Here is a 27,969-nt window from a genome sequence, read left to right on the forward strand (position 1 = left end):
ATATGGTAAATAGATAAGGCCAGGTAGACACGCAACTCAGTCGCACGACGCTGATAACCATAAAACAACCAAATGTGTATTAAGTATCCGTGTGTCTGCTTTTCGTGCAGTGTCTCTTTGAAAGGGCGGGGAAAAACCCGGATATGACGCTTGCCTAGTCTCGATTTGCGATTGGACAGAACCGTCGTGCTGGTATACGGAAGTTGGCTGTGCTTAGCTGTAAGGCGAGCGCCAAAAAGGCTGTGAGCTAGGGCGGGTGCACGGTACGCAGTCAGAACCGCAGGTGACGGATGCGATAAGCAATTTTATTTATGCCGTTGCCGGTTGCAATAAATGCGATTCCGCGTAATTTTATTAGGATGTATACGCGTGTACATTTAAACAAACCAAGAAAACTTTGGTTATCAAAAGTATTTTTTTCTTACAGAAGTTATCAAAGTAATTTATTGTTTATTTCCATCTTTGTTGTCGTTTAACGATAATTCTCATCAAAATGTCGGACAAACCTGATTTGCAAGAAATCACGAAATTCAACAAGGGGAGCTTGAAAAAGACCGAAACGCAAGAGAAAGACAAAAGCAAGGAAGGTTAGAAAGTTTGTGTGGAACTGCAATTTTCAAAGTTACTCAGATTTCATATAGTATACCTTTTTTAATGTTATATGTTATAAAATTACTTTGAACCAACGAATATTAATATTGGTTAGACAAACTTGTAAAAGTAAATATTATATCTTGAACATTTGTGGATTGCAGGTTACGCACAAGAGAAAACCCTGAAGGAGGTGTCGAACTATGCGCAGGATAAAATGAAGCATGTAGAAACGCAGGAAAAGAATGCGCTGCCAACACAGGCTGGTAAGAGAAACTTTTGTATATTTTCAATTTAAATTGTCAAGTGAAAACTCTTAATAAACAACGGTAAAATGACAAAACAATCGAATAGTCTGTTTCAAGAGGTTTCATGTCACGAACGTACTAGACAATGTTTAAATGTTTGCTTTACAGATATTGAAGCAGAAAAGAATAGCGGCTTTTAAAGAGCTGGTTTCTGTTTGATGTTCAAGCAAGTTTCATAAAGAGCAACATTCATTCGACCGCAAACAAAGTACTTTTTCCAAAACAGGAAAATCTTGTTTTCTAGTATCGCTTATTAATTGTTCTTGTATATTCACCTGTTTATGGTTTTCCCTTTCCTTCGCCGTTGCTTTTCGCACACTGTAAATCGGTGTAAACTGCTTTGTTTCAAATTAAAGAAGGGGTTATTTTAATTTCCCTGCTAGATTTTTTGACGGAAACAACGCCTCATTGAAATTCATTATCCCAAGAATCTGTGTGCGACTGTGCGTGTATATGGCGCCCCTGACGGAATTCAGAATGTAGTCATTCTTGTCCTTTGTCATTCCCTGGACAGTTTGACCTCCAGTCATACAAAGTTTATTCGGAAGCAACGCGTGAAATAAAACCACATATAGCCATTCAAGAATCCTGGTATATAACAATATTGTATTAGTAGTCATCGTATTGTGTTAAGTTTCGTACATCTTGTGGGTGTAAAAAAACCTAGTTAGCCTAGAGGCAGTTTTTAATAATTAGGTAAACTCTACCAGCAGGCTACTCTCAGTCGCAAATACTCGTAATTTGCAGATAAAGTTGAAACACAATTCATTACCAGGGCTTTATTACTGTGCAACAAAGGTTCTGAAAATGTGCGTTGCGAAATTGCGGTTATAAAACGCCTGCAAATATTTTGTCGCCTAACATCCGTACTCTAAAGTCATTGCTTAGGAAAAAACTACAGCGATTGTGTGGTGGGGAGCACGTGGTCATGTGCCCCCTAAACTGTATTTTTGCCTATATTAACTACACAAAGCAAAAATATTTCGCGCACTGTACAAATCTGAATTATGTTCCTAGTCCATTTAAAAAAAATCGTCTAGCCAATCTTTGTAATGCGCAGCTTGTGTATTGAAATTATATATTTAACGTCACGCTTGGTCATTACTTTGTGACGTCATGTTGAGTCGTAATTTATCATATTTAGTTTTTAAAAGTTTTTTAAAAAATACAATGGGAGCATTTTTTAAAAATTATAGTAGAATTAGAATTGGAGCATTTAGTTTTATAAAATAAGATTACATTTACTATATTTGATTTGACATTTAGCTAAGTTTAAATCGCGATTTATTCTCATTGAATGATAAATATTCCTGGCTATAATTTTGGAATTTTAAATCTATGCATGCTGCTTTTCAGACTGTAAAATCTCCAATAGGCCGTTCCAACCAAAGGTTATATTTAAATCCTTTGTTCTGTGTAGGGTACATGTTTTGTTACGCTGCCATTATCTTCTATACTAAATTTTATAACCCAGCTTTATAACGTGAGCGAACCTAAATTAGGTAGCCTACTGTTGTAACCAATAAAACATCATTAAACTATCAGGTAGTTTTAAGATGTAGCATCACAACCCACTGATACAAAGACATCAATTACCTTCCGTTAAATTGCCCTGCAGTTAAGGTAATAAAAACCTACGTCTTCTAAATACGCTCTTTGCCTAGCGTCATGTAGTTGAAAAGAGTTGGCAAATACCAATACAACTAGCGTACGGTAACAAACAGTGATGAATATGCTGGCCGTTTAGTACTGGACTCTGGACCTCGCGCTATTCTGTACGTTGATTGCCGTTTGGTTGGTATTTAATGAACACAGATACGTTTAATCTATTGCGGTGATAGGCCATTGAAACACACAATCTTAACAAACAAAGTCATATTTTTCCAAGGTTAGCGTTTTTTCACCGGTGCTTTAAAATATACGCATATTTTTTATTACCGTATCACTTTTATGCTTTCATTTTTTGTTTAGCCTATTATGCATTAAACATACCTAAAAAAATAATTTAAATATAACGTAACATGTGACGTCGTATCTGGTGAAAATTATGCCCTCCTCAAACCGAAATCCTGAATACACCACCCATGTGGAGTTAATAGACCTGATATACATCGAGCAACGTATTTATATTTTTATTTTCCCAATTCGCCTCCTTTTTAGGTAAAATATTTGCTAATGTAGACCACACCAAATACGCTTCCAGTTTGAAAGTAATTAACACACATTTCTCATCGTCTGCTTCAGCACGCATTTGTTAAAGTAGGCTAATGTGCAACGAAATAGGAGATCGTGTTTTGTATTAGGCCCACTTGGGCAGAACTGCTGAGTAGGTATATAACAACATTAGTCCGAATGCAACAAAAAAATGTTAGTCGCGTCAGAGTTCAAAATTAACCAAATCAGTCGAGTCCCATGTCGGGTTCCGGGCCCTGTTACCATCAATTCCTGAACTAAAATATGGTGAATAGAGAGCAATCCACTCATAAGGTATCATAATAGTAATGCCTCATCCGCCCGCAAAACGTTAGTGGAAAATATTGCACACATTTACGATTTTATAGTGTTTAGTCTTTTTCCGAATCTTCTATTGCACAAGCGCACGTCGGACTACAGCCAAATTAAAAGAGTCCAGCTTAGCAGCCCTACTTTTTTGGCATTCCATTTAATTTATAAAAGTAGATTTAACACTTCTGCATTATCAAAGGCTTACAGCACTGGTTTTCAACCGGGGTGCCATTTCTAATGCTTGTGCAATGAATCTGTAGCGTTTGCGCTCCATATTGTTACCGACTTGAAACCCCGGCCAACCAAATGAAGCAGGCTGGCCGGTTGTGACGTCGTCACACCAGCCTCTGTGAATTCATCAAATTGACAGTTTATTGCCTGATCGTGTTTTCGTCGATTGTCCGAGTTTCCTCTAATTCGATGCGTCGCCGAACCGCATTGTCACGATATTTAATTACCGCCAGCTGGAATGCTGTATATAAGGGATTTCATTTTATACCAAAAATAGCAGTCTTGCATACTGTTCATTGTGGAGTCCAGATCGCGTACGTTATACGGAGGTAATTATTGTATGTATGTATCGTAAGTACCTGTAAGTACTGTTTGTCGATTGTTTGTTTATTGGCAATAAACATTCGTTCATTGTGCTTAAACCCACAAATCCAAATATAACTTTCTACGTTCTGTAGAGTTAAATTGTGTCGTTCGAGTCCTGTTTATTATGGCATTCTAGTGAATTACCTACAGAAAAATCTTGTAGGGGTGCCGCACTCTATCTATTCTTTCTGAGCGCGGCCGCTAGCCATAAAAGGCTGAGAAACACTGGCTTACAGGCCTAGGTAGGAACCCCGTATTTTAAAAGTTCAGGCACATGATTGCTTCCTTTCCTTAAGAACAATTTATAGGGTTTTTAACTTTATTAAAAACAGTAACATTTGGGTGTTCAACACGAATTAATTATTTTAATGAACTTACACACTGCCTTTTTCTAAAAGAAAGGCACAAGTGGCGTTAAAATGTTGTCAAAATTATAAAATTTGTAATCTCTTCCATTGAATGGGCAAAACGTCATTTTTTTGAGCTGTGTTGTTTTCAATAATACAAACTATTATCATAATATACCACATAATAAATAACTGAAAGTAATAATCTAAAATTGACAAGGCTAAACACTTTTAAACAACATAAAAAGAAGAATTTTAATGTTATAACAACTAACACAAATTCTACATACAAAGTGTAGGCAGCTCTTAAATAAACATGTGTACGATAGTTTGGATAGTTATTCTTTTTTAAGGCCAGCACTAGTGCTTTCCTCGGTAGTCTCCGATGTTGATTCACTTTTAGCACTTTTTGATGTGACTGGATTAAAATCTATGTCTGAACCAGTTATTAGCTCATCAGGGGGCAGAAGCAAGGAAGCCTTGCTTGATTTCTGCATTGATATTATCATTGAGGCAATGAAATACCCAAACACAGAAAAAAGTGTCACCACCAAACCACGAAAGAGAGGAATTCTTATAAATGCATTGGTGGGTTGCAAAAGCATATCTCCAATAACCAAAAGTGACCCCAGCACACCCCCAATCATAGCATACTTTTTCATGGCGGTCCCTTTCCACTTAAAATATGCCTCCTCCTGTTTTTTAACATCACTGAGGGCATTCTTTAATATCTCGTCAGCAGGACACACTTTGAGACCTGCCTGGTAGCTTTTAATTGCTAAATCAAAACGCTCAACTGCCTGTTCTGCTTGACCCTTGCGATAATATCCTTTTGTCCAATTTGGCATTACTTGAATTGTTGTCTCTGCATCTTTGACTGCAAAAAAATACTGCTCCAGTTTGTGAAATGCCAATGCTCGATTGCTATACAAAACTGGATTTTCAGGTTCCAAGGTTATACCATCTGAATAGCGGATGATGGCTTCAACATATTTTCCTTCTTTCATTAGAGCATTTCCACTTGCTTTTAAAGAGGCAACTGAGCTGCAGGTTTCAGACATAACTATTAAGTACAAATTTTAATTAAAGATATAAATCGCCTGCTATGTACAATAGAACAATATTAATGGGAGCACAATAATTGATAGTAAAATGTAACAAATGCATATATCAACATAAATATATATATGTATATATAATAACAGTTTTTCTGACTGCATGTATGGCAGATCTCAACAATATTTCGCAGTGCACGGCCGAAAAAAATCTGGTTGGGCGCAACAAAGGTAAAAAAATTTACCTTAGTTGCACTTTAGGATTTTCCAATGCACTCTGTGTAGTGCACTGTAAACGTATGCTGATGCGATAAATACATATTTGAGGTGAAGTTAGATTTTATTCACGGTGCACTTTAGAAAGACTAAAAATCACTCGCAGGTGCACTTGCCATACTTTCCAAAGAGGCCCAGACACTACAAACAGAATTACGTGTTCACGATTTTTGGCCATGTTTTAAGCAGTTTCACTACTCCAATGTACACATAACAGCAACACACAGATTTATAACAAAAGCCTCACTTGTAATGTGAGTAATCTATATACAACTTATTATTTTTTTGTCAAAAAGTTACAAAATGCCTCACTAATTGGAGTTACTAATTAAGGCTTTAAGGTACAGTTTTGTTTAATTTATTTCACATTAATAGTTTTTTCATTTGATCCATATCAAAGCGGAGCATTAGCCATCCTTCTAATTCAGATAAATTTTTCACACCTAGGGTGTTGTAAAAATCAAGTCCAATATGGTTTTCTTTAAGACACGCCAAACGTATCTGCGAACAACCGGACTCTAGTGATATTTTGTTTACCATTTTCAATAAACTGATACCAACTCCCTTTTTCCTCCAACTTGGACTAACATAAATATCTTCCAAATACATAATACGTCCGTTCCATGTAGAATATTGGTGAACGAAAATGGCATAACCAATGACGTTTTCAGATTCTTCTGCTATCAGTGCATTAAAGTAAGGTGGATCCTTATCAAAGCCATCACGTTCCAATGTCTCAACTGTCATATTGCTTTGATCAAGCATTTCCTCGTATTCAGCAAGTTCTTTGATCAGATTTAGTATTGCTCCACAGTCTCGTTTTTCTGCTTTACGTATGTTGACATTTTCCGACATAATTTTAACGTCAAAATATTCAAATTGACTTGGCTTTCGTGGTTATTGATAATTGATTCTGTTCGTGTCAAAATTCGCTGCGCTGTTTTTAAAATTTTAATAACAAATTATGTAACTATTCTATGAGATTAATAATAATAAATTGTTCGTTAAAAAGTACTTTGCTTGCTTGTATTAAACCTTGAATAACCACAGGAGTGGCACAATGAGAGTTTTATTTAGTTTTTTACTCATGGACCTTTCTTCCCACAAAAACCATATGTAGAAAATGTGTCTTCGCTCTGATCAAGATTGTACATGAAAAAGTTCACCAAATTAAACTTCGATATGGGGCTTACCCCAAAAAATAATAGCCAAGTTGTTGGTTCTTTATTTTGTTGGAAATACTAAGGTGGTTGAACTGAAGCCGAAATGGATTTTATACATCGCCATAAAACGAAGTGATCTTAATTCTTAATGAAACTACTACGGTTTCCTGCGCAAACCAGTGCCCAAACAGGCAAATTCAGTGTTATTGCGCAAGCGTGAAAAAAATCAGTAATGCAAAACTTTTAATTTAGGTTTTAGAAAGAAGGTTACGTATGGTAAAAGTATTACAATTTCGGACATTGCTCGATATAATGGATTTTATCAATATGAATATGTTAAACAAGTTCCATTAATTTCACACAATACTAAAGAAGAAGTAATATCAATACAACGTTTTTTAATTTTTAAACTTTCGATCCTTCTAAATAAAAAAATTGAGCGGGATGACACAAATAATATGATTCAATTGAAATACTGCTGAAACGCATGTATATCGTGAGCTAGAAGGGCCTATTTTTCACGATAGAATGCCACTTGTTTTAAGTAGGATATTCTGAAGTTCAAATAAATACAATAAAAAAGGAAACTCCAAAATTATTTTCAAAACGGAAACTCCAAAAAATATAGGCTAGCGAACTCCAAAAATATTGAATTGCTTTTATTAAGTGGACAAGTGTAAATTAATTACGCGAATCTGCGTTGTAGATTCGCGTAAGAGTATTTATACTTTTGACACTACGACGGCAAATATACAATGGTAATTTTTTGACTTATATGTTTGGTTTCTTAAATTCCACCTAAAACATATCACAAAAAGTGTAAAATATTCGCAAAAAGGACATGAAGTGAACTGACAAAATGTAGTTTCAAATTAGGTAAAAACGATTTTAAGTTTGGCCGGAATTAGGTAAAACGATTCTAAGTTTTGCCCAAACAAGACGTATTTGGCAAAACTGATTTCAAGAGGGAAAACCCAGTGACTATCAAACAAATAAAACATTGTCACGTACAGAGGCGAATCTAGGGGACCAAACCAGGTCATGCTCCTCCAAAGCTATTCATTTTGTCAACTTTTTTAATTTTTCAAGTTTCGCGCAAATATGGGTGCAACTCCAATTGCTGCTTTATAACGTAAGCTTTGTGACAACATATCTGACATTTTTTATTAAAAAAAACCAAAATTCTACTAAAACCAAAATCATGTATCTGAATGCGGGAGAAGATTTTAAACATTTTTGGAGTTACATACATCAGAAACAAACTCTATGAATTCATTCCCGATACATTTAGGCTAAATTCCTTGACTTTTAAGCACATTTTAGCGTTTCTCCACGACGCCAAACATTACATTTTCTGACATGCCAGGGAAAACCCTGACGTAATATATGGACCCTATGCAAGTGTTGTAAACAAGTCATTTTTAAATGAATTAGATCCAAATCAAGTTATTTGTAACAAACTTAAGTTACGACAAGTCATGTCCGAGTCAAGTTCAAATTAGAACAAGTCAAGTAGGCCTTTGGATTGTCAAAAAAAAATTAACGTTGGGTACACTATATGCACGGATCTGTAATGTAGCTTGATAATAAATTGCAAAGCCAAAAAGGTCTCGACTCGAGTAGCCGCAAAAGGCCTCGACTCGAGTAGCCGCAATCTATCCAAGACTGCAGCCCCGACCTAAACGTCGACACCTTATCAACACCGCTGTACCTGTTCAACACCTGAAGGTGCTAAATAATGCACCTACTTTCGAAACTCAGACTGATAACAATTCCCATCTCTTATAAGTGATGCTTGAATTGCTTCTCAGTCGCATTAACTGAAGATGATACAAGCTGGTATCGAAACGTCTTAATCAAAATTAACGTTAAAGTATTAAAATTGGTAAACTCGGCCGATTATAATTAGCAATATCTTAATCCAAAAAAAACAGAAAACGCAAAATATATAGTAAGAACATTTTTCTATCTTCAAAATTAAGATAAAACCCAATTTTATATAAAATAAATCCTTAATGAAATCACTTCATTTCAACCTAAAAATCATTTGTCTAAAAGACTTCAAGTCAAGTCATTTGAAAACAGTGACTTAAGATTTGACTTACAACATCGCCCTACACAATATGATAATAAGTGGCCGTATATCTTGATAACTGAGAAAACAATATGATGTAGGCCTACGCTGCAAATGTTGATCAAAAACAATTAGGCTATTAAATAAAACGTTTTTACTGTGCAAAGGTTTTAAGAATTAGTTGCTTATTGTTTTACTTAAATACTTCATGAAACTTAGAATGAATACATCTGTTTTAACCCAATAACCCAAAATCAAACAACTTTGAGTTTACACGGCCGAAGGGTTGGGTGCATGGCCGCATAGCCTGGTGCCCAATGGATATGCTCGTATAATAACACAACTATGCATAACGATGTTCAACGGTTATTGTAGATTGTATAAGATCCACTTATGCTATGTTTTGCGATATGAAAAACTGGTTAAGAAGGCGTAAAACTGCAAATCCACGAAAACAACAAACGTAAGAGAAAGCGGAGCAAAATGGACACCTCTCTTTTCTCGTTAACAAAAATTCCCAACTTCATTTTTTATTTGCTAAACAGTGACTCTCGTCGAAAACGTCCGTGGCTAATGAAATTAAGACGTTTACTCCCCACTCATTAAAAAATATTTTGTAAAACTCGGAAAATTGCATTTATTTTGAAAGGGTTCCGTTTTGCCCCGCATTCCCATAATCCCCCGATCAACAAAATCGAACATAATATTCAAACTGAAATTTTTAGTCAGTATAAATCGAAGAAATAAATCATTCACCCCACAATCACCCCTATCTGTTGGTTCAACCTTAGAAAAATCCCATTCTCCCTGGGGTGAAGCATTCACCAGTTTAGGAAACCATGTTTTATTTAATTTTAAACTTTATCACCTTGCAAAATCATTTAACATATTTGCTGTATTTTTATGGCGTCACGAAGACCAACATTTTCTGTAATAAAAAAGTTGCGACTAACAGGATAAAAGTTGTTAGAGATCAATATTAAAACGAAAGATTAAGAGTAGTGCACATGTCATTATATTAAAACAAATTTAAGAAATTTTATTGTAGCCCCTAAATTACACCTAAAGTCGAACTTACACTTTAAAGTCGATAAAAAATTTGGTCGAGTACAAAAATGCTTGGTGATTTTTCTATATATAAACAATATACCTAAACAATCACGTGTACTAACTTCGCCTACACTTCATGGTATCTCGTGTCATTGGCTACTGATTGCGCAAAGGCACGTTACAGCAGTAAGCAATGTGACACGTGAATACAGAAGCCAATATTTTACCCGTTCATCCGATCGGTACAGGTTTTTAAAGAAATTTATTTCTTTGTAAGCGTTTTGCTGAAATTTTATTTAGAAAACTACCAGATTAGTTACGAGTGCTGTAGTAGAGCGTATGGCAGAAAATATTAAACACAATAAATAAGATGAGATGCTAAACTTTTCGGCGTTGCTCTAGTCTAGGATCCTATCACAGCGAACATTTTTTGGGTTTGGGTAGGTTAAGCAATATTGTTAAATAATAATACTTGAGCTACCCTCACCCAAACACTAACCGACACCATAACCCAAATATTGTGCGCTGCTTTAATAATTATTTCAACGCTGTGGTAGGATTCTAGGCGCTCTTTCACTATTGTACGTGAAAAGTTATGCAAAAAAAAAAAATAATAATACCGCATACCACAACGCATATTGTTTGGGTTAGGTTGCGGGTTAGCGTTTGGGTGAGGGTGGGTCAAGTAATATTATGTTTATTATTAATAATAACTTGACCCACCCTCAACCAAACGCTAACCCGCACCCTAACCCAAACAATATGTGTTGTGGTATGCGGCATTTGAAGAAAATTTTTTTTTTATTAATTTTTACGTACAATAGTGAAAGAGCGCCGGATTCTAGACCAGCGCCAATAATTTTAACAATATAAACTCCCCGACAAAAATATGGTAAGATTCTAGACCAGCGCCAATTTTGTGATGCCATTTCAATTCGATCTATATACTTGTACATATACCTGATGTTCAGCATCTTCATTTCACTTTACGCGGATATATTTGGTTTTTACCAGCGCCAATTTTTGAGGTCTGCGCTAGGGTTCCTCTCCGGGAATGTTTCGACAGGAAATTCCCGGGATTTCCCGCAAATTGACAATCCCGAATCCAGGGAAATTTTTTTTTAAATCGCGGTTATTCGGCAACATAGCAAAACTTAAAAAAAAAAAACTTAAAAAAAAAAATATGTCGTTTTTGACTAATATAAAGAAAAAAATAGTACCAACCATGTTAACGTCGTTGCCTGAGTTGCTTTATTTGCGCTTACCAGCGGATAAACTTGATTAAATTTATTCTACCAATAAAAATGCATGCGCTTTTTTTTTTTGAATAAAAACAAATAAGGGTCCTGACTTTACTACGAGAAGGTCTTGTAAGATGGCAGAAGCAATACTACAGAACATAAATGGGCGCTTCTTCAGTTATGAACGTATAAATTAATAAAAAATACGGTCTTCAAATACCGCATACCACAACGCATATTATTTGGGTTAGGGTGCGTGTTAGCGTTTGGGTGAGGGTTCGTCAAGCGTTATTATTAATAATAAACATAATAATACTTGACCAACCCTCACCCAAACAGTATGAGTTGTGGTATGCGGTATTTTTTTTGTTTTGTTTTTTTGCATAACTTTCCATGTACATAAGTGAAAGAACGCCCATAAATGAGCTTTATTAAATGTTTGGAGCTAAAATAAAAAAATTTCAAACGTCATAATGACGTAATTTTATGTATAATTTTTTTGTCGGGATCCCGGGATTCCCGGGAAGTTTTATTTTTCAATCCCGTTTACCGGGAGTGAAAAAATCCGGGAAAAATAGGAACCCTAGTCTCCGCAGCAGGTGTGCACTTTTTATGCACATCTAAAAAGAGATTATAAATATAAACTTTAACATGAATAAATACATGAAGCCCAATTTACCAGTAGATATTTGCTTGATGTGGTTTCTTTATCACTTCAGATAGAAGTGTTTCTGGTAATTTACCTATTTGTATACATCTATTAGAATTATAAAGTGTATATATGGTAACTTGTGTGGCTTAGAACTGGTCATATTATTCAACCAAAAAAGCAATACGAACATCAAAACATGAATGGACAAGACATTCCAGATTCTTGGGACGATAGTGGTGTAGCATCATCAGTTTCTGAACTTCGTATAGCAGCAAAGCCATTCGTGCCCAATGTCAATGCTGAATCATTTGTTCCCGCATTCAAGAAACCTACAAACAGTACACCAGAAGTTGTCACTCCTGTACCTGTTGTATCAGACCCACCCATGGGCGATACATTGACAACAAATGCCCCTGAGTCTCTAGTTGAAAGTGACCCAGTGGTGGAGATGGAAGACTGTACACCAGAAGAATCTGAAGCAGATAAAACTAATGAAAAAACGCCAGAGGAAGTTCTTCCTGTGACCAATACTTCTGTCGAACAGTTATCAACCAAATCTAGTAAAGGCAGGGCCACACCTCCGGTTGAACCTCCAGAGTCTTCAACCTTAATGAAAGAAGACCATCTTAATGTGGTATTTATTGGACATGTTGATGCCGGCAAATCTACTATTGGAGGTCAAATAATGTTTCTTACTGGAATGGTAGACAAGCGGACATTAGAAAAGTATGAAAGAGAGGCTAAGGAAAAGAATCGTGAAACCTGGTACCTTTCATGGGCTTTGGACACTAATATGGAGGAAAGAGAAAAAGGAAAGACTGTTGAAGTTGGAAGAGCATATTTTGAAACAGAGACCAAACACTTTACAATTCTTGATGCTCCTGGACATAGAAGCTTTGTGCCAAATATGATTGGTGGTGCTTCGCAGGCAGATATTGCAGTTTTGGTCATATCAGCAAGGCGTGGAGAATTTGAGACTGGGTTTGAGCGTGGCGGCCAAACAAGGGAGCACGCTATGTTGGCCAAAACAGCCGGGGTTCAACACCTTGTTGTGCTTATCAACAAAATGGATGATCCAACTGTTCTTTGGCGCAAGGAAAGGTATGATGAATGCAAAGACAAACTGACCCCATTTTTGAAAAAGGTTGGATTTAATCCCAAAAAGGACATTCATTTTATGCCTTGCTCTGGGCTTGCAGGAACGAACCTTAAAGAATCAGACTTTTCGAAGCATCCATGGTACACTGGCCTTCCACTTATTCCTTATTTAGACAATCTGCCAACTGTTGAACGCACAGGAACTGGACCTGTCCGACTTCCTATTGTGGACAAATATAAAGACATGGGTGTTATTGTTATAGGCAAAATTGAATCAGGAAAAATATTTAAAGGACAATCTTTGATATTGCAGCCAAACAAAAAGAAGGTGAAAGGTAAGTTAGGAAAATGTATGGCAATGTCCCATTATTTAATTTAATATGTCAACTAGGGATGTCTGATACTACTGACATTTTATTCCGATACCCAAAATTCTGATACCAAATGATTAGGGATGTTCAAAGTAGAATATCGAATCCTTGGATTCGAATCCAGATGGGATTCAAATCCAATTCTGCCGTGTATTTCAGGTAATTGGAACCGATATAATTTAATGTTTTATCGCCGATTGTTGCGCCTAATTGTACAAACGCGTGTGGTAAGTGGGTCATTCCATTGCTACTGGTACAGTGGTGGCACCATATGTCATAGATTTTTTTTTAATTTTATTTGTAGAATCTCCCTGCAATTCTATGAAAAGTGATACCAATTTTACCGAAATTGGTCAAGTACTTTTTGAGATATCAGCGACTGAAAATTGGCCCTTTTTAGGCTTTTTCCTGATCGCTCATGCATAAAATTTAACTGAAAATTTTGTTTGACCTATTATGAAGGTGTTTTAAATGGTAACTTAAAAATTCCAATGCATATCAGTTCTCCGAAGTAAGCAGATTCTAAAAAGAGATATTGTTGTTTGTTTTTTTATCACTACAGGCCACCAAGTGGCTAGTTTCACACATGATTATTTGTGATCAGTCATGCATGACAAAACTTTGATCGGTTATAGCGAAAAATACTCTACTTCGATTTTTCTGCAACTTAGCTTAAATGAAAGGTAATTTTGCTGGCTTTCTACCCTCCAAATATGAAGTGGGATATTTGAGTAGAAATTACAAAATTTCATTGCTTTGTAATAGATTGCGAAAAAGCTTTATGACGCACTATTATAATGTATAATTATGAAATGTGATTGTCTGGTGCTTCCAGGAAGTCAAACAAAACTGATAGAAGTCTGCTGGTACAGAAATGCACACTAGAAGCCAATACATAGACAAATAATTTCACCCAATGTATGCGAAAATTGCCAATAATTTTAATGATTTGCGACTGAAAACTTTATGCACAATCAGCGCACAATACTACTTATACTAACAGAGGAGGATTCTATACGATGACAAAGAGAAATATACTATACAATGTTAAGTACAAGTATATATGTATATTGGAAGACACCTCATATTCAAATAACATACTACTAAGAGCTTAAATCTTTCGCAATGTTATTGCAAAGCACCGCCCTTACTGCACCATATGTTCCAAATAACCCTTAGTACTAAGTAATAACTAATAATACATCGAAAGATCTATCACTTATTAAGGTTGAAAATTTGGTGGAAATAAACTTTGGTTTGATTGTAAATCATGACTGAAATTAGCTGCAATTCACTCTGCTTCAAGTTACAAAAACTTATAAAGATGTGTGAGACCAGTCACACCACTTTTCAAAAAACAGGCTTCCATCAGACTTGGAGATTTGGTATTGTCCTCTTGATGTTGCCAAAACAGGACATTCAATCTGGCACAAAACATGGTCCAATGGAAAAAATATTGGTCTTGCCTTTGAGGCCAGTAATATGATTGAGCAGGTCTTTTTGGATGCATGCAGTAACAACTTGACATATATACCATCATCTTTAGCAATAGAGACTATGCAGCCCATGTACCAGTCATGCTCATATACAAACTTGTGAATCATAAGCAACAGGAGAAAGCATTGGCATTTAAGGTGGTGTAGTGCTTTTACAAATTTTAGATTGCGCAGCAAATTCAAGGTCACAACTTGTCCTTATGTCGTATAACTCCATCATTCAGTGGTTCAAATAGTGTAGTATAGTACCTTTCAAAGTCGGCCCAGACTAAAACCTATCTTGCAAATAGGAAGAAACTGATTTCATGTCCTTCGGAATCACTTCAAAACTAAAAGTTGAAAAAGTTTGGCAACAAAAACACATATTACTGGCCTCAAAAGCAGGACCAATACTTTTTTCCATTTGATCATGTTTTATGCCACATTGCATGTCATGTTTTGTTAACATTAAGAGGACAATACCACATCTCCAAGTCTGATTTTAAAAAAGTGGTGTGACTGGTCCCACACATCTTTATAAGTTTTTGTAACTTGAGGCAGTATGAATTGCAGCTAGTTTCAGTCCTGATTTGAAATCACACCGAAGCTTATTTCCACCAGCTTTCAACCTTAATGAGTGTTAGATCTTTAGATGTATTATTAATTAGTACTTAGTAATAATGGCTGTTTAGAACATACTGTACAGTTAATATTGTGAATTCAGGGGTCGGGAACCTGAGTTATGTATGGTTCTTTTGGTAAGGCCATATGGCTCTTTTGATAAAAGAATCTTGCTTGCAGATAAATGTAAGCTATCATTTCTCAGCATGATCTGAATAAAATTGCGTTTTTTTCCTTCTTTTAGCGAATCTCTTTATATTCGAAAGGCCCAATTCTTTTAACCGAACTCCGTAATCAAATTTGTGCAAACCTAACTAATTAAATTTAATGCACATTATGTTCTGTCCTTTAAATGAGAACAAAATAAATGGCCTTGCACAATTTACTAGTTTTTGCCAACATATAGCTAGATGTTTGTGGCTCTCATGAAAACACAAAAGAATATTTGACTATTATGGCTCCCTTAGTTAAAAAGGTTCCTGCCCCTGGTGTAACTGAATGAGGGGCAGTGCTTTGCAATAACATTTGCTGTGCATAAAGTTTTCAGTCGCAAAACATTACAATTAATAGCAATTTTGCCATACATTGATTAAAATTATTGGTCTATGTATTGGCTTCTAGTGTGCATTGCTGTACCAGCAGATTTCTATAAGTTTTTTGACTTCTTGCAAGCACCAGACAATCACATTTCATAATTATACATTATAATAGTGCGTCATAAAGCTTTTTCGCAATCTATCACAAAGCAATGAAATTTTGTAATTTCTACTTAAATATCCCACTTCATATTTGGAAGCTAGAAAGCCAACAAAATTACCTTTCATTTAAGCTAAGTTGCAGAAAAATCGAAGTAGAGTATTTTTCGCTATAACCGATCAAAGTTTTGTCATGCATGGCTGATCACAAATAGTCATGTGTGAAACTAGCCACTTGGTGGCCTGTACTGATACAAAAACAAACAACAATATATCTTTTTAGAATCTGCTTACTTTGAAGAACTGATATGCATTGGAATTTTTTAGTTACCATTTAAAACACTTTCATAATAGGTCAAACAAAATTTGCAGTTAAATTTTACGCATGAGCGATCACGAAAAAGCCTAAAAAGGGCCAATTTTCAGTCGCTGATATCTCAAAAAGTACTTGACCAATTTCGGTAAAATTGGTATCACTCTTCATAGAATTGCAGAGAGATTATACATATAAAATTTTAAAAAAATCTATGACATAGGGTGCCACCACTGTACCAGTAGCAATGGAATGACCCAATTTGGCCTCTCGCTACGGCGACCAATTTATAGTGCTTGCTTTAAATGTAACCTGGACGTGCAGTTAAAAACTCGCACCAACGCTCATTGGTGTAAGAGCGCGCGATAGCTTATCGGCATTAGAGCGTCAGTTTTTACGTTCATGGTGCTGGCGCGTGAATGGATATTCCACGACTTGAGAAAACCTCACTTGTGGTAATCGGTTTCCTTCGTCAACACCTGAGCAGCAGAAAAGTTAATGCTGTTCTTGTGGGTAGTTGCATGGCTTGCCAACGCTGATTTCTTATCATCCTTCTTGCCCACATCCCTTTTGTGCTCCTTCCGGCGCATATTTAAACTTCAACCCGTCTCCCTGATGTAAATTTTGTCACACTCACCGCACGGTATAGCATACACCACACCCCTTTGTCACAGTTGCATCAACCGGGTCATTTGGGTGCAACAGCATCTGACGTAGGGTGTTAATTGGTTTACCCCAACCGATACACCTGATCAGATCAGGCCTGACGCTTGACGACTGACCCTGCGATGCTTCAAACCAAATTGCGCAGGGTACATGATGCTCTATGGTTAAATGGCTACCCGGACTGGATTCTTCGTGATCCTAAAAAGGTTTCGCGGAAGCAGATCCAGTGCAAAGAACGAGCCTTTGTCACCTTACCCTACATACCAAAGTTAACTGATGTTATGCGTCGTATGTTGACCGATTTTGGGGTAAAACCAATTAACACCCTACGTCAGATGCTGTCGCACCCAAAAGACCTGGTTGATGCAACTGCGGGGTGTGGTGTGGTGTATGCTATACCATGCGGTGAGTGTGACGAAATTTACATCGGGGAGACTGGTAGAAGTTTAAATACTCACCGGAAGGAGCACGAAAAGGATGTGGGCAAGAAGGATGCTAAGAAATCAGCGTTGGCAATCCATGCAACTACCCACAAGCACAGCATTAACTTTTCTGCCCGCTCAGGTGTTAACGAAGGAAACCGATTACTTCAAGCGAGGTTTTCTCGAGTCGTGGAATATCCATTCACGCGCCAGCACCATGAACGTAAAAACTGACGTTCTAATGCTGATAAGCTATCGCGCGCTCTTACACCAATGAGCGTTGGTGCGAGTTCTTAATCCCACAAATTGTTACTTGTGGATTTATAAGGAATCTGTTTTACATGTAACGTCAGTATCCTGATGAAGACGTTCTGTATAGCACGTCGAAACGTCCATCTGTTATATATTCTGCTGGAAGAGCAACACTCCGTTATAATTATGTTATGCCTGACAACAATAGCTTATTTCTGGTAGTGCAGTGTCAGCGTTTTTTCGGGCGACCAATTACTTCGCGTCTGGCGATAACGTTCGTCTAATAATTAAGTGTCAATCAAGCGTTATTGGGCGAGCGACTAACGTGTAATCAGGTAATAATATAGCGACGGATATGACGTCATGAAATAGCGACGGATATGATGCCATGAAATAGCGATTGTAATGCCGTCATATGCATTTCTTGGCGCAACGGTAAAGAAGCGCTGATCTATTTCCAAAGACACCGTCAAAACGCAAGCAAAGCGGACGTAGGAAGATCATTTGCGCGAAGCGAGAAAAATTTTTTGCACTTTCGTAGTTAAATGGCCAAAAAGTGTTTTAAATGGACTTTTGTATAGTTTGTCAAAGAGGCGGTGGGCGGATCCGGCCCGCAGGCCGTAGGTTGCCGACCCATGTCTTACACCGACATTTGATATTAACGCGGACAGCAAACAGCGAGAAACATCAGCACCGCCTAACTCGACGTTTTTAGCGAGAAAAAGGCGGAGACCGCTTGATTTATTGTTGCTGATTGTCGAACACACACTTGCTGATCGGCCAACCTGAACGAATAACGAAAGGCAAAAGAGAAAAACTATCTAGAGTTTACGGTCGACCAAACAAAAAAAGAAAAACGTCGTTTTTCCTTTGATTTTAATTTCGCATTAGCTTTAGACGCGTGACCTAATTACATTAAAAACATTGCCGCTTAGAACAGTGTGTAAAACCCTGACAAAAACGTACAAAAAATGATAATGACACTTACAAAAGGGGGGGGTTCGACTACATAACAGATCAATTAGTCAAAAAAGAAGCACCAAGACCCAACAATGCTTTAAAAAACAGAACAGAATTGAGAGTTCGGTGTGCAGTGTTGCATTGTACTCACTATTGACAAAATTATAAGTTTTGTTAACAACCTTGACCGTTGACATATTACACTTTACAGAACTGCTTCAAATGACAGTTGTTAAGAATGTAAAACATTTTTTATTATAATGTACACATGTTAGCAAATTGTTTGGGCGATTTATTGCTGTGAATGTGGGCCCTGTAGGGTAGAAAAAGATTAATCCATTCCCCAAACAAAATCGAGGTTAAATAATTTAATAAAAATATACTAGGATTCGCTATTCTGGATTCGTTATTCTAGATTCGAAACCTATTATTCTAGAATACCTTGGTATTCTACTTTGAACATCCCTACAAATGATGTTTTACTCTGCCAAACAAGCAAAATGGATGAAATAGATCCATTCAAATATGTTTTTTTACATGTTATTAGGCCAAAAACCGCTTTAAGGTTAGGAAGTTTAATTACCTTAATGTTGTTATCTACTATTATTTTTTTACTTTTGAGGCAAAAATCGCTGCAATGAATTACAAATCATGCCTGAAATTCCTATAATAAATTGGTATCGGATAGGCACCGATACCACCCTAGTATAGGACGAGTACCTATCCTACCGCTTGCCATCAGATCAATCCGATATAATCGGACATTCCTATTAAAATACCTATTTTACTATTTTAAATTGCTCTCATGACATTTGGGAATGTTATCACTAGGGATGTTCAAAGTAGAATATCGAAACCTTGAATTTGAATCCAATTCTGCCGTTTATTTCGGGTAATTGGAACCGATATAATTTAATGTTTTACTGCTGATTGTTGCGCCTAATTGTGACAACGCGTGTGGTAAGTTGGCCTGTCGCTGCGGCAACCAATTTATAGTGCTTGCTTTAAATGTTACCTGGGAGAGCAGTGTCAGCGTTTTTTTCGGGCGACCAATTACTTCGCATCTCGCGATAACGTGCGTCTAATAATTAAGTGTCAATCAAGCGTTATTGGGCGAGCGACTAACGTGTAATGTCAGGTGCGGAGTTCGCAATTTCCCTAAATGCGTTAAGTTGCAATAGTAACATTACATTGTAAAATGTGCTGGCCGTTCACAAAATGCGCTATAGGGTTACTTAAGGTCAACTTTAGGCCAATATTCAGAGAGGTTATGCAGTTATGCATAGCGTAATTGTCAAGCAGGGGCGTAGCGTGGGGGGTATTTAGGAGTCTTGACACCCCCTTTGAAATCTCAGTAAGCAATGATCACAAAAATAAAACCGTAATTGATGTTACATCGGAAAACGTTGCACCTGGCATTGAAAACACGTCGGCCGCCTAATCAGGTCGGTGCTTATCGCCGTTAATCACCGCTCGTTATCGTTGTTTCATTTGGCATTTCGCCTGTCACCGACTCAAGTAATCTGAAACAGGCCTTTTAACGCATATGTATTTTATTGGTAAAACGAACAGACTTCTCAACGACGTAGAGAAAACAGGCGTGTAAACTACATTTACGTGCAATAATTGCCTGTACGCCGTTAAATTTTCCGGACATATTGGCGGCGCCGTCGTAACCTTGGCCACGCATATTGTCTGAATTTAAATCCCACCTGTTTTAAGCTGTCTAGCGAAACTTGCTCGATGTCAGAAACATCGCTAGTTTCGTCGGCTAAAACGCTAAAATAAAAACGATTTTGACGAATGACATCGCCGACAATATCAATAATTCATTCTGGATTTGTGGACTGTAATACATGGCAGCCCGATTGGATTGAGCCAAATAATCTGTGACTGAAGTCTCCCCTGCCTAAGTTCGAATCTTAAAAGTGCGCGAAAATTGCCTTCGTTTTCTGCAGTTCGAAAGTTTGCAGGAGCAGTTAGCTGACCAGAATCGCGATGCCCGCGAAGGGGAATGCCGCAGAATATTATACTCTCTACCACAGAGACAAGAAGGTTATTTTTTAGAGGAAGCAATCGTTGTTGATCTCTATCCATTTGTTCCAAAATGTCTCCCCTCTCTAAGACCTGAAGAAATGACTCCGCTTTTACGGTTGCTGTTTTATGATATTCGAGCGACGCGTGATCTTTCAACAACGTAGTCCCTTTTACATATTCTGCCGCACTCCGTAGTGGAGTTTTGACGAGCTGCTTTAGGGATGACCCTCCTGCCTTTTCCGTTGCAACAAAACGCAATGTTTGCAAAATGCACCTTGCACTACATCGCTGTAAACAAGCCAAGGATGCGCTTGAAGCCATGATGCATGGAAGGATACATAACAGATTTTGTTTTTTTCATTCTTTCTAGTCTTGGGAATACGCAAGTTTCGTCTGGCATCCACTGATTTAACAAAAGTTTCCGCTTTGTCTCCCTCGAAATATTAGCTCCAACAAAATTTCCAATGTCATTTGGAGACCCAGTTCCAGACGATTGTTGTTGAGGTGACACTATACTCGCTGATTCGATTTGTGTTTTATCTTTTTCATGGCTCGTTTCTGGCAATTCTAATCGACCACTGACACTCCTTGTGTCAAAATACGATGTGATTTTTCTTACTTTTTGCTTCTTTCTTTTTGGAGATGTCATATTTTTGGATAAAACTCATGCTTTCACTGACAAACTTTCAAAAACACTGTGCACTAGAACAATATTGCTATCGCTTGACTAACATTTCGTACAGTTTCAGCTGAATAATTTACTAACTGAGTTTAAAAAGGGCGATTTTGAAGCCACGTTTCATACAATCGGCGAAACTAAACTACAAATATCACCAGATTTGTTGATAAGCAGCGTTAATTTTGCTGACAACAAAGTGCAACAGTTTGTGATTGACACGTCACAGAGCCTGTTCTGACACCACAATCTAATAGTTTTCGAGCACAATTGAAATCACGTGCCAATCGGACGTTAATGAGTCAACGGAGTGTTGTACTTTTCTAACGTCAAATAGACGACTTTAAACAGCCGTAAGCTCCTAATAATCGCCGTTTTTAGCGTCTAGAATACACGAAACGTAAAATTGTTCGGGCTCCGCCCGTACCCGCTAAGGGTGTTCATACGACGCACGTGTTCGCTTTTGCTGGATGTTAAGTGTTTCTGCTTATTTTTTATGACGTCATTATTCATTACAGTCAGACGGAAAATAGGGGAATTCCCTAAGTTGAAATTGCGGGACACCCCCCTTTGAAATGGTCACGCTACGCGCCTGTTGTCAAGTATTCATTATGTCAATAGTAACTTTATATTCTTTGCAGTACAGTATTTGACTGCATAACAGATCATGTCAGTCAAAAAAGAAGCACTAAAACCCAACAATGTTTTAAAAAACATGACTGAATTGCTAAAGAGTTCTGTGTGCAGTGTTGCATTGTACTCACTATTGGCATAAATATAAGTTTTGGCAACAACCTGGACAGAATATTTTATTATAATGTACACATGTTAGCAAATTGTTTGGGCGATTTATTGCTGTGATTGTGGGCCCTGTAGGATACATTAAGATTAATCCCTTCCCCAAACAAAATCGAGGTTAAATAATTTAATAAAAATATACTAGGATTCGCTATTCTGGATTCGTTATTCTAGATTCTAAACCTATTATTCTAGAATACCTTGGTATTCTACTTTGAACATCCCTAGTTATCACCTTTAAACTACATTAATAACAATAATAATTTATGTATAAAAAATCCAAAAAATAATGTTAGTCATACACTTATAAAGTTTGTCTCTAGTATCATTTTTTTGTTATGGAATGTAGATAAATAAAAAATATAAGATAGGAGATGGGTGAGCCATTATCTTCAAATTATACATAATTTGCAGTACTTTCAATTTTATCGGATGATGTGGAAACAGATGAAGCTGTTGCTGGTGAAAATGTTAAAATCAGATTAGATTCTGTTGAAGAAGACGAGATTTCCAAGGTAACAAGATTTTTTACTATATAGTTTATTTGTTATGTACTAAAGTGTTAATAGTATATATCAGGCCTGCACAACATAGGCCCAGTGTGCAATTGATTTGGCCCATGACATCATATAGTTTTCTGTTTGTTGTATTATTTTATTTTAAATATTTGCGAACTTGGTTGTGTATTGCATGATCACACATATATTTGCTGTAAAGATGGACACAAATAACTAAGTGCATAGTTTTTTCATGCATTGGAAGGAAGCACTTATAATCCAGTAGTTTAGCAAATATTTAAATAGAATGGATTAACTGGTTAAGAATTGTTGTCACACTAGAGAAGGGATTTTCACCCTATTTACGATCTTGTACCACTTGGACGCTCTGCAGTGTCACATGCACCACTTTTTGCAGAAAACTAATTTGGTTGAATCATATTTTTGTCTATTTTTAGTAGAGATCAACCGTTATCCTTTTTTATTACTGATACCGATACCGATTTCTTACAATTTTGTCAACCGATACCGATTTTTTTTTTGTATACCTAAGAAATGTTCAAAATTTGAATAAGTTTAAAATAAAATCCCAAGTAATGTTTTAGTTTTTATACCCTTTATTAATTAATAAACTATTATTTTGCATCTTAACTTAGGTGTGATGATAAAACCCAATTTAAAAAAAATGGTTAAGTTGTTTGTTGTACAGGAAAATTTATATCATATTTTCATACTGAAATATAGGCCAAAATCTTCAGATACCGATATATCGGTAGAAGCCAAATATCTGCTGATATTATCGGTAAACCAATATATCTGTCTATCTCTAACTTTTACCATATGAAAACTTTTTATTTTTAAACTCCTCTTTCTCATTAATAAATATGTTGTTGTCTGTTATTAGGAAATTTATTTAGCCCAAACAAGCTATGCATATTATGTCAGGTTGTATTGAGTGTCTCCTGCACCTTAAAAGTACAAATTCCAGCATGTTGCAAATCTTTTTAGTTACCCAATATGTCATGTATATATCTTTGAAATTCTAAGTTTTGCCAATTAGAACCAAATAGAAGTACTCATTTTGCACTTGCGCATATATACTGGGTTTAAGCTGCATATTAGTGCTTGAGTTCGTTTTAAAATATGATATGCAGTCTGCTAATTTCTTTTTCTTGTTGTGGCCCTTGTGGCAATTCAGGTTGTGCAAGTCTGCTATATATATATATATAGCATCTTAAGTTCAAGTTAATATTTAATATATTACATATTATGCACTTAAAATTGTAGCAGTCCTTTAATTTTTTGAACGTTTTAATGATAGCATAAAAGCATTTCTTATACAATCTGTTAGCCTTAAAGATAAATATATTTGTATATATATTGTTTCAGGGATTTGTGTTGTGTTCTCCTGGCGATCTTTGCTGTACAGGAACTAAGTTTGACGCCCAGATTGCGATTATTGAATACAAATCGATCATTTGTGCTGGCTACAGTGCAATTCTTCATGTCCACACGTAAGCAAACATATATATTTATACCTCAATGTTTAACAAAAAGTGTTAAAATTTATTCCTGTTTTGCTATGTATACACATTAACAAATTGTTGGACTTGTTGCCTATGCTGCCTAATTCGTACCCATTTTTAATATATTTTTATCGTTAGGTGTATTGAAGAGGTTGTTATAAAGAAATTGCTTTACTTGCTTGATCGTAAAACTGGCGAAAAAACACGAACCAGATTTGTAAAACAGGTAATTTTGTAATCTCTGCAAATATTTCTCTTTTTTAAATAATGGCCATAATTAATATATAACAATTTCTGTATTTTCCTTTTTGACTGCTTTTTCATCATATGTATTAGAACTTAGCAGTAAGCACAAACTTTCAACCTTGTTCTGCAATAGTTCTAAAGCTTGTTTTGCTGTGGTATTTTTTCACCATAAAGGTCACCATAAACACTAGTTTATTCCACATTTCATCTGCAGGACCAAACTGTGATCGCTCGTTTACAAACTCAGGGGCCTGTCTGTATTGAGAGTTTTAAAGATTTTCCTCAAATGGGACGCTTTACATTACGAGACGAAGGACACACCATTGCAATTGGAAAGATCCTTAAAGTCATTGAATAAGTGTTTTTTTCTTGTTTTTTTTTTCTTCTGAGTCGCTAAAGTGCTAACAGTAGTGAAATAGAAATGCATGTGCCATCAATATGTGAAATAACTATCGACTTTTATTCTTTGAGATTTGGGTTTTCAACTACAACTTAGTTAGAAACAGAACACACAAAGTATTAAAATGTCAACACCTATTTTGTTGCATAAAATGTGATTACTTAAGTTGCTAGATCAGTGGTTCTAAAACTTTTTCAGCTTGTGATGCAAGAAGTAAAGTAATTGAAGAAAGACTTTTTGCGCCAACAATAGATTTATAAAACTTAACTGCATGTCAAGGTAATAAGTACCATGCTATTATCAGTAGCCTTATGTATGTTATTTTAAAAAATTACAAAATGTTCTGTAGCACAAGAATAAGTTTGAGAACCACTGCACTACGTATAAAATACAACATTTAATGCTTGAAACCATTTAATTTGACAGAACCTATTTAAATTAATAACTTGTAAGAAAAAAATACTATAAATATTTTTGTTTTGAAAAAATGTTCCATATATGATTTTTTATTGTTTGACAACTGTACAGTCCATCCAGTTTTATGCAACAAATTTCACCAGTTCATTTATTTCTAAGTGACAATTAAACCTGTTTTTTCAATGTCAATTGACTTTTGCTAACTCAAAGTTATGTTTTTGCAGTTTTGAACAAATTGTTACATTTATGCTTTCTATTTACAAAACTGAAACTTTGAACTTCTTAAATTATTTATTCGGATGGATTAATTTTAAAACACCATAGTTGTAGTTAGTATACTAAACAACGATGGTTTGTTTGCTGGACAAAATTGTTGTCAGCAATTTTTCATTCGAAAACGTTTTTGCCAAATTGTCCTTAAAATAACGTAATTGCCCTGTATCTTATTCTGAATACAAGTCATGTATTTTTTTTTCAAATTGCCATGTATATTGCTTCTATCTATTTAAAAATGTGAAAGCGAAACGTGCCTTTTTTGCTTTTCGCCACTCGAATGTTGCTTTGTTCATATTTTTCTTTCAGACTGAATAGGGACGTGTGTTTATAAAGAATCCGACCAAATTGTGGTGTGTGCCGAAACAATGTTTCAAATTGCCCGCAATTTATCTATAGTTATCGGGTGTGTTCAAAAGCTTGTTGTTATTTCTAAAATCTGTTCAACTAATTGTTTATTATTGTTTGGTCGTGATGGGTTTTATTTATGAGGCGTTTAGGTTGTGACTTTTATTATATCTTTGGCCAGGTATTTTTAACTTCACTAGTGTGCAGGGAAACGCACGCCCGCTTACTTTGGTAAATCTCTCGGTTTTGGCGCCCCTTAATACTTTAACTAAGCATAAACAAAGTCCTCTATAAAGCCTTTACTTAAATTTGTTGCCAGCCTCGCGACACTATTATTTTTCGAATAAAAGTTCATACACAACACAAAATAGTTGTGCATTAGCGTTTACTTGATTGAAAGTAAGTATTGATCGCAACTCGTATATTTGTATGTGAAAAATTATTACTCGCTTCCTGTACTCTCGACGACCCAGTATTTTCTGTGGGCCGTTTCTCAAATAGGTAAAGGTTTCGACAGATCCATGATAACAAATCGACTCTTAATTCACTTGTCGTTAGACATCTGGATTTATGTACATTAGCAGCAAGATAAACACTCTTGGTTTGCACGCAGACCGCAACTTGCGTCATATTGATGCCATCTACGTGTTTTCTCCATGACGTGTACTGGCTCTTGGTTCGTGTTTCATGCAATTTTGGTTTAAATATGAAGTTTGGGACTGAGTGTCATTGATGGGTTTGCTGGATTGCCGAAACGTAGTGACTATACAGAATTTCTTCCGTCTGCATTTTTTAATTCTGACTAAACACTAGGAGTCCGTCTATTTGGTTATTTTCTTCTAGCCCTTAAATTTGTTACCGTTATGGTGATTTTAGAGAGCCAAATAAAATCGTTTTAGGTAAGCTTGCTTTTAGAAGAACGGTTTTCTATTGTCTAGATCTAGAAACATTGCAGTCCAAACTACGTCGAAAAATAAATCGGATAAAAAAGCTAGCAGTTCGGAATAACACCAACCTGGCAGTGATACCACCTCATTCACGTAATTTTTTAATCCTTCTGCCCAGTTTTAGACCAGCGTTCGAATAGATCGATATAATGGGCTACGATCGCAACCGATATAATTCCTTGGCCGTCGGAATAACACCTAAACCACAAGAATAAGATTAAAAAAAAAACGTTAGCATTATTGCTGGCTCCACCAACCACTTGTTCATAAACCAAACTTTCAGTCATTACACCAACTTCGTGTACCCTAACAATGGTGTCAAATCGAGGTGTGTCCAATAATCTTGGTCTAAGTTTTTAATGTTATGTTATTTAGGCAATTAGATCTTATTCGCATGAGGTAATGTCTATGTCCTTCTGGGTTTTGATCTTCGACCCTCTGGTTTGGGACATTTTTCGTGGTAGATGTTACTGCACATTTAGTTTTAGTGGGTCGTAGATTGTAGAAAATACATATTGCATAGAAATATCCCCACGTAGGTTTTAGTAATGTTTTTCGGAGCCACAAAATTTCTGACCTTCCCCAGGTCCAATGCAAATGCGATTGTTACTCACTGTAGCCTAATTCACTACACTTTCTTGGTGCAGATTTGCTTTTACTATACATCGGTAAATTTGTCAAACAAAAAATACCTCGGTAAAATCTACTATTCAATTTTGTGTGACCCCTGTGCAATGTGGGTTATACACGGTGGCGTTAACTTATGATTTTTTTTAATGATGCCCTACCAAGGGGTGGTTAAACTTTTGTTTCCCATGCACCAACTTTTTCACTTTACGTTCGACGCGCCGCATATTTTAGGCCTTTTAAAGTATGGTAATCATGTGACGAATTATTGTTTACAGCAGCTTGGTTGTACAATTACATTTTGTTGTTGGCCATCAAAAGCAATTTTATATAGCGGACCAAAGTTGCATGGGAGATCTGTAGCCTGCTATATATAGCCTACTCGCTGCTGGCAAATAAATTTGAAAGAAACAGATTTTAGCTATGGGCCTAACCCTCTTTTATC

The 27,969-nt window shown here is 36.2% G+C and overlaps 4 protein-coding genes and 1 pseudogene across 4 annotated transcripts; 3 read left to right on the forward strand and 2 right to left on the reverse strand.

The window, feature by feature from the left end:
- Positions 1-431: 431 nt before the first annotated feature.
- LOC146160833 (thymosin beta-10-like) lies at positions 432-1,477 on the forward strand. Its single transcript, XM_083384698.1, has 3 exons — positions 432-587; positions 756-857; positions 1,008-1,477. Exons 1-3 carry the CDS (start codon positions 494-496, stop codon positions 1,037-1,039), a joined length of 228 nt encoding a protein of 75 aa, XP_083240824.1. The 5' UTR covers positions 432-493; the 3' UTR covers positions 1,040-1,477.
- Positions 1,478-4,449: 2,972 nt separating this feature from the next.
- Positions 4,450-5,419, reverse strand: LOC146160834 (uncharacterized). Its single transcript, XM_083384246.1, has one exon. It carries the CDS (start codon positions 5,407-5,409, stop codon positions 4,687-4,689), a length of 723 nt encoding a protein of 240 aa, XP_083240372.1. The 5' UTR covers positions 5,410-5,419; the 3' UTR covers positions 4,450-4,686.
- Positions 5,420-5,451: 32 nt separating this feature from the next.
- Positions 5,452-6,801, reverse strand: LOC146160835 (thialysine N-epsilon-acetyltransferase-like). The gene has a single exon (XM_083384247.1). It carries the CDS (start codon positions 6,532-6,534, stop codon positions 6,043-6,045), a length of 492 nt encoding a protein of 163 aa, XP_083240373.1. The 5' UTR covers positions 6,535-6,801; the 3' UTR covers positions 5,452-6,042.
- A 5,137-nt stretch (positions 6,802-11,938) lies between these two features.
- On the forward strand, positions 11,939-26,668 carry LOC146160836 (eukaryotic peptide chain release factor GTP-binding subunit ERF3A-like). Its single transcript, XM_083385972.1, has 5 exons — positions 11,939-13,292; positions 22,658-22,758; positions 24,130-24,254; positions 24,405-24,492; positions 24,727-26,668. The coding sequence occupies exons 1-5, from the start codon at positions 12,056-12,058 to the stop codon at positions 24,868-24,870; spliced, it is 1,695 nt and encodes a 564-aa protein (XP_083242098.1). The 5' UTR covers positions 11,939-12,055; the 3' UTR covers positions 24,871-26,668.
- On the forward strand, positions 16,852-17,797 carry LOC146160837 (uncharacterized; annotated as a pseudogene).
- Positions 26,669-27,969: the final 1,301 nt, after the last annotated feature.

The sequence above is a fragment of the Ascidiella aspersa genome, chromosome 3, assembly GCF_963924565.1.
Source record: "Ascidiella aspersa chromosome 3, kaAscAspe10.2, whole genome shotgun sequence".
In the NCBI taxonomy this organism is placed as follows: Eukaryota; Metazoa; Chordata; class Ascidiacea; order Phlebobranchia; family Ascidiidae; genus Ascidiella; species Ascidiella aspersa.

Bases quoted from the DNA above. Each gene is read 5' to 3' on its own strand.
- LOC146160833 (XM_083384698.1), top strand. From the start codon at position 494: ATGTCGGACAAACCTGATTTGCAAGAAATCACGAAATTCAACAAGGGG. The intron at 588-755 runs GTTAGAAAGTTT...TGTGGATTGCAG, and splicing joins GAAAGACAAAAGCAAGGAAG to GTTACGCACAAGAGAAAACC. The intron at 858-1,007 runs GTAAGAGAAACT...TTTGCTTTACAG, and splicing joins TGCGCTGCCAACACAGGCTG to ATATTGAAGCAGAAAAGAAT.
- LOC146160834 (XM_083384246.1), bottom strand. From the start codon at position 5,409: ATGTCTGAAACCTGCAGCTCAGTTGCCTCTTTAAAAGCAAGTGGAAAT.
- LOC146160835 (XM_083384247.1), bottom strand. From the start codon at position 6,534: ATGTCGGAAAATGTCAACATACGTAAAGCAGAAAAACGAGACTGTGGA.
- LOC146160836 (XM_083385972.1), top strand. From the start codon at position 12,056: ATGAATGGACAAGACATTCCAGATTCTTGGGACGATAGTGGTGTAGCA. The intron at 13,293-22,657 runs GTAAGTTAGGAA...CATAATTTGCAG, and splicing joins AAACAAAAAGAAGGTGAAAG to TACTTTCAATTTTATCGGAT. The intron at 24,493-24,726 runs GTAATTTTGTAA...TTTCATCTGCAG, and splicing joins GAACCAGATTTGTAAAACAG to GACCAAACTGTGATCGCTCG.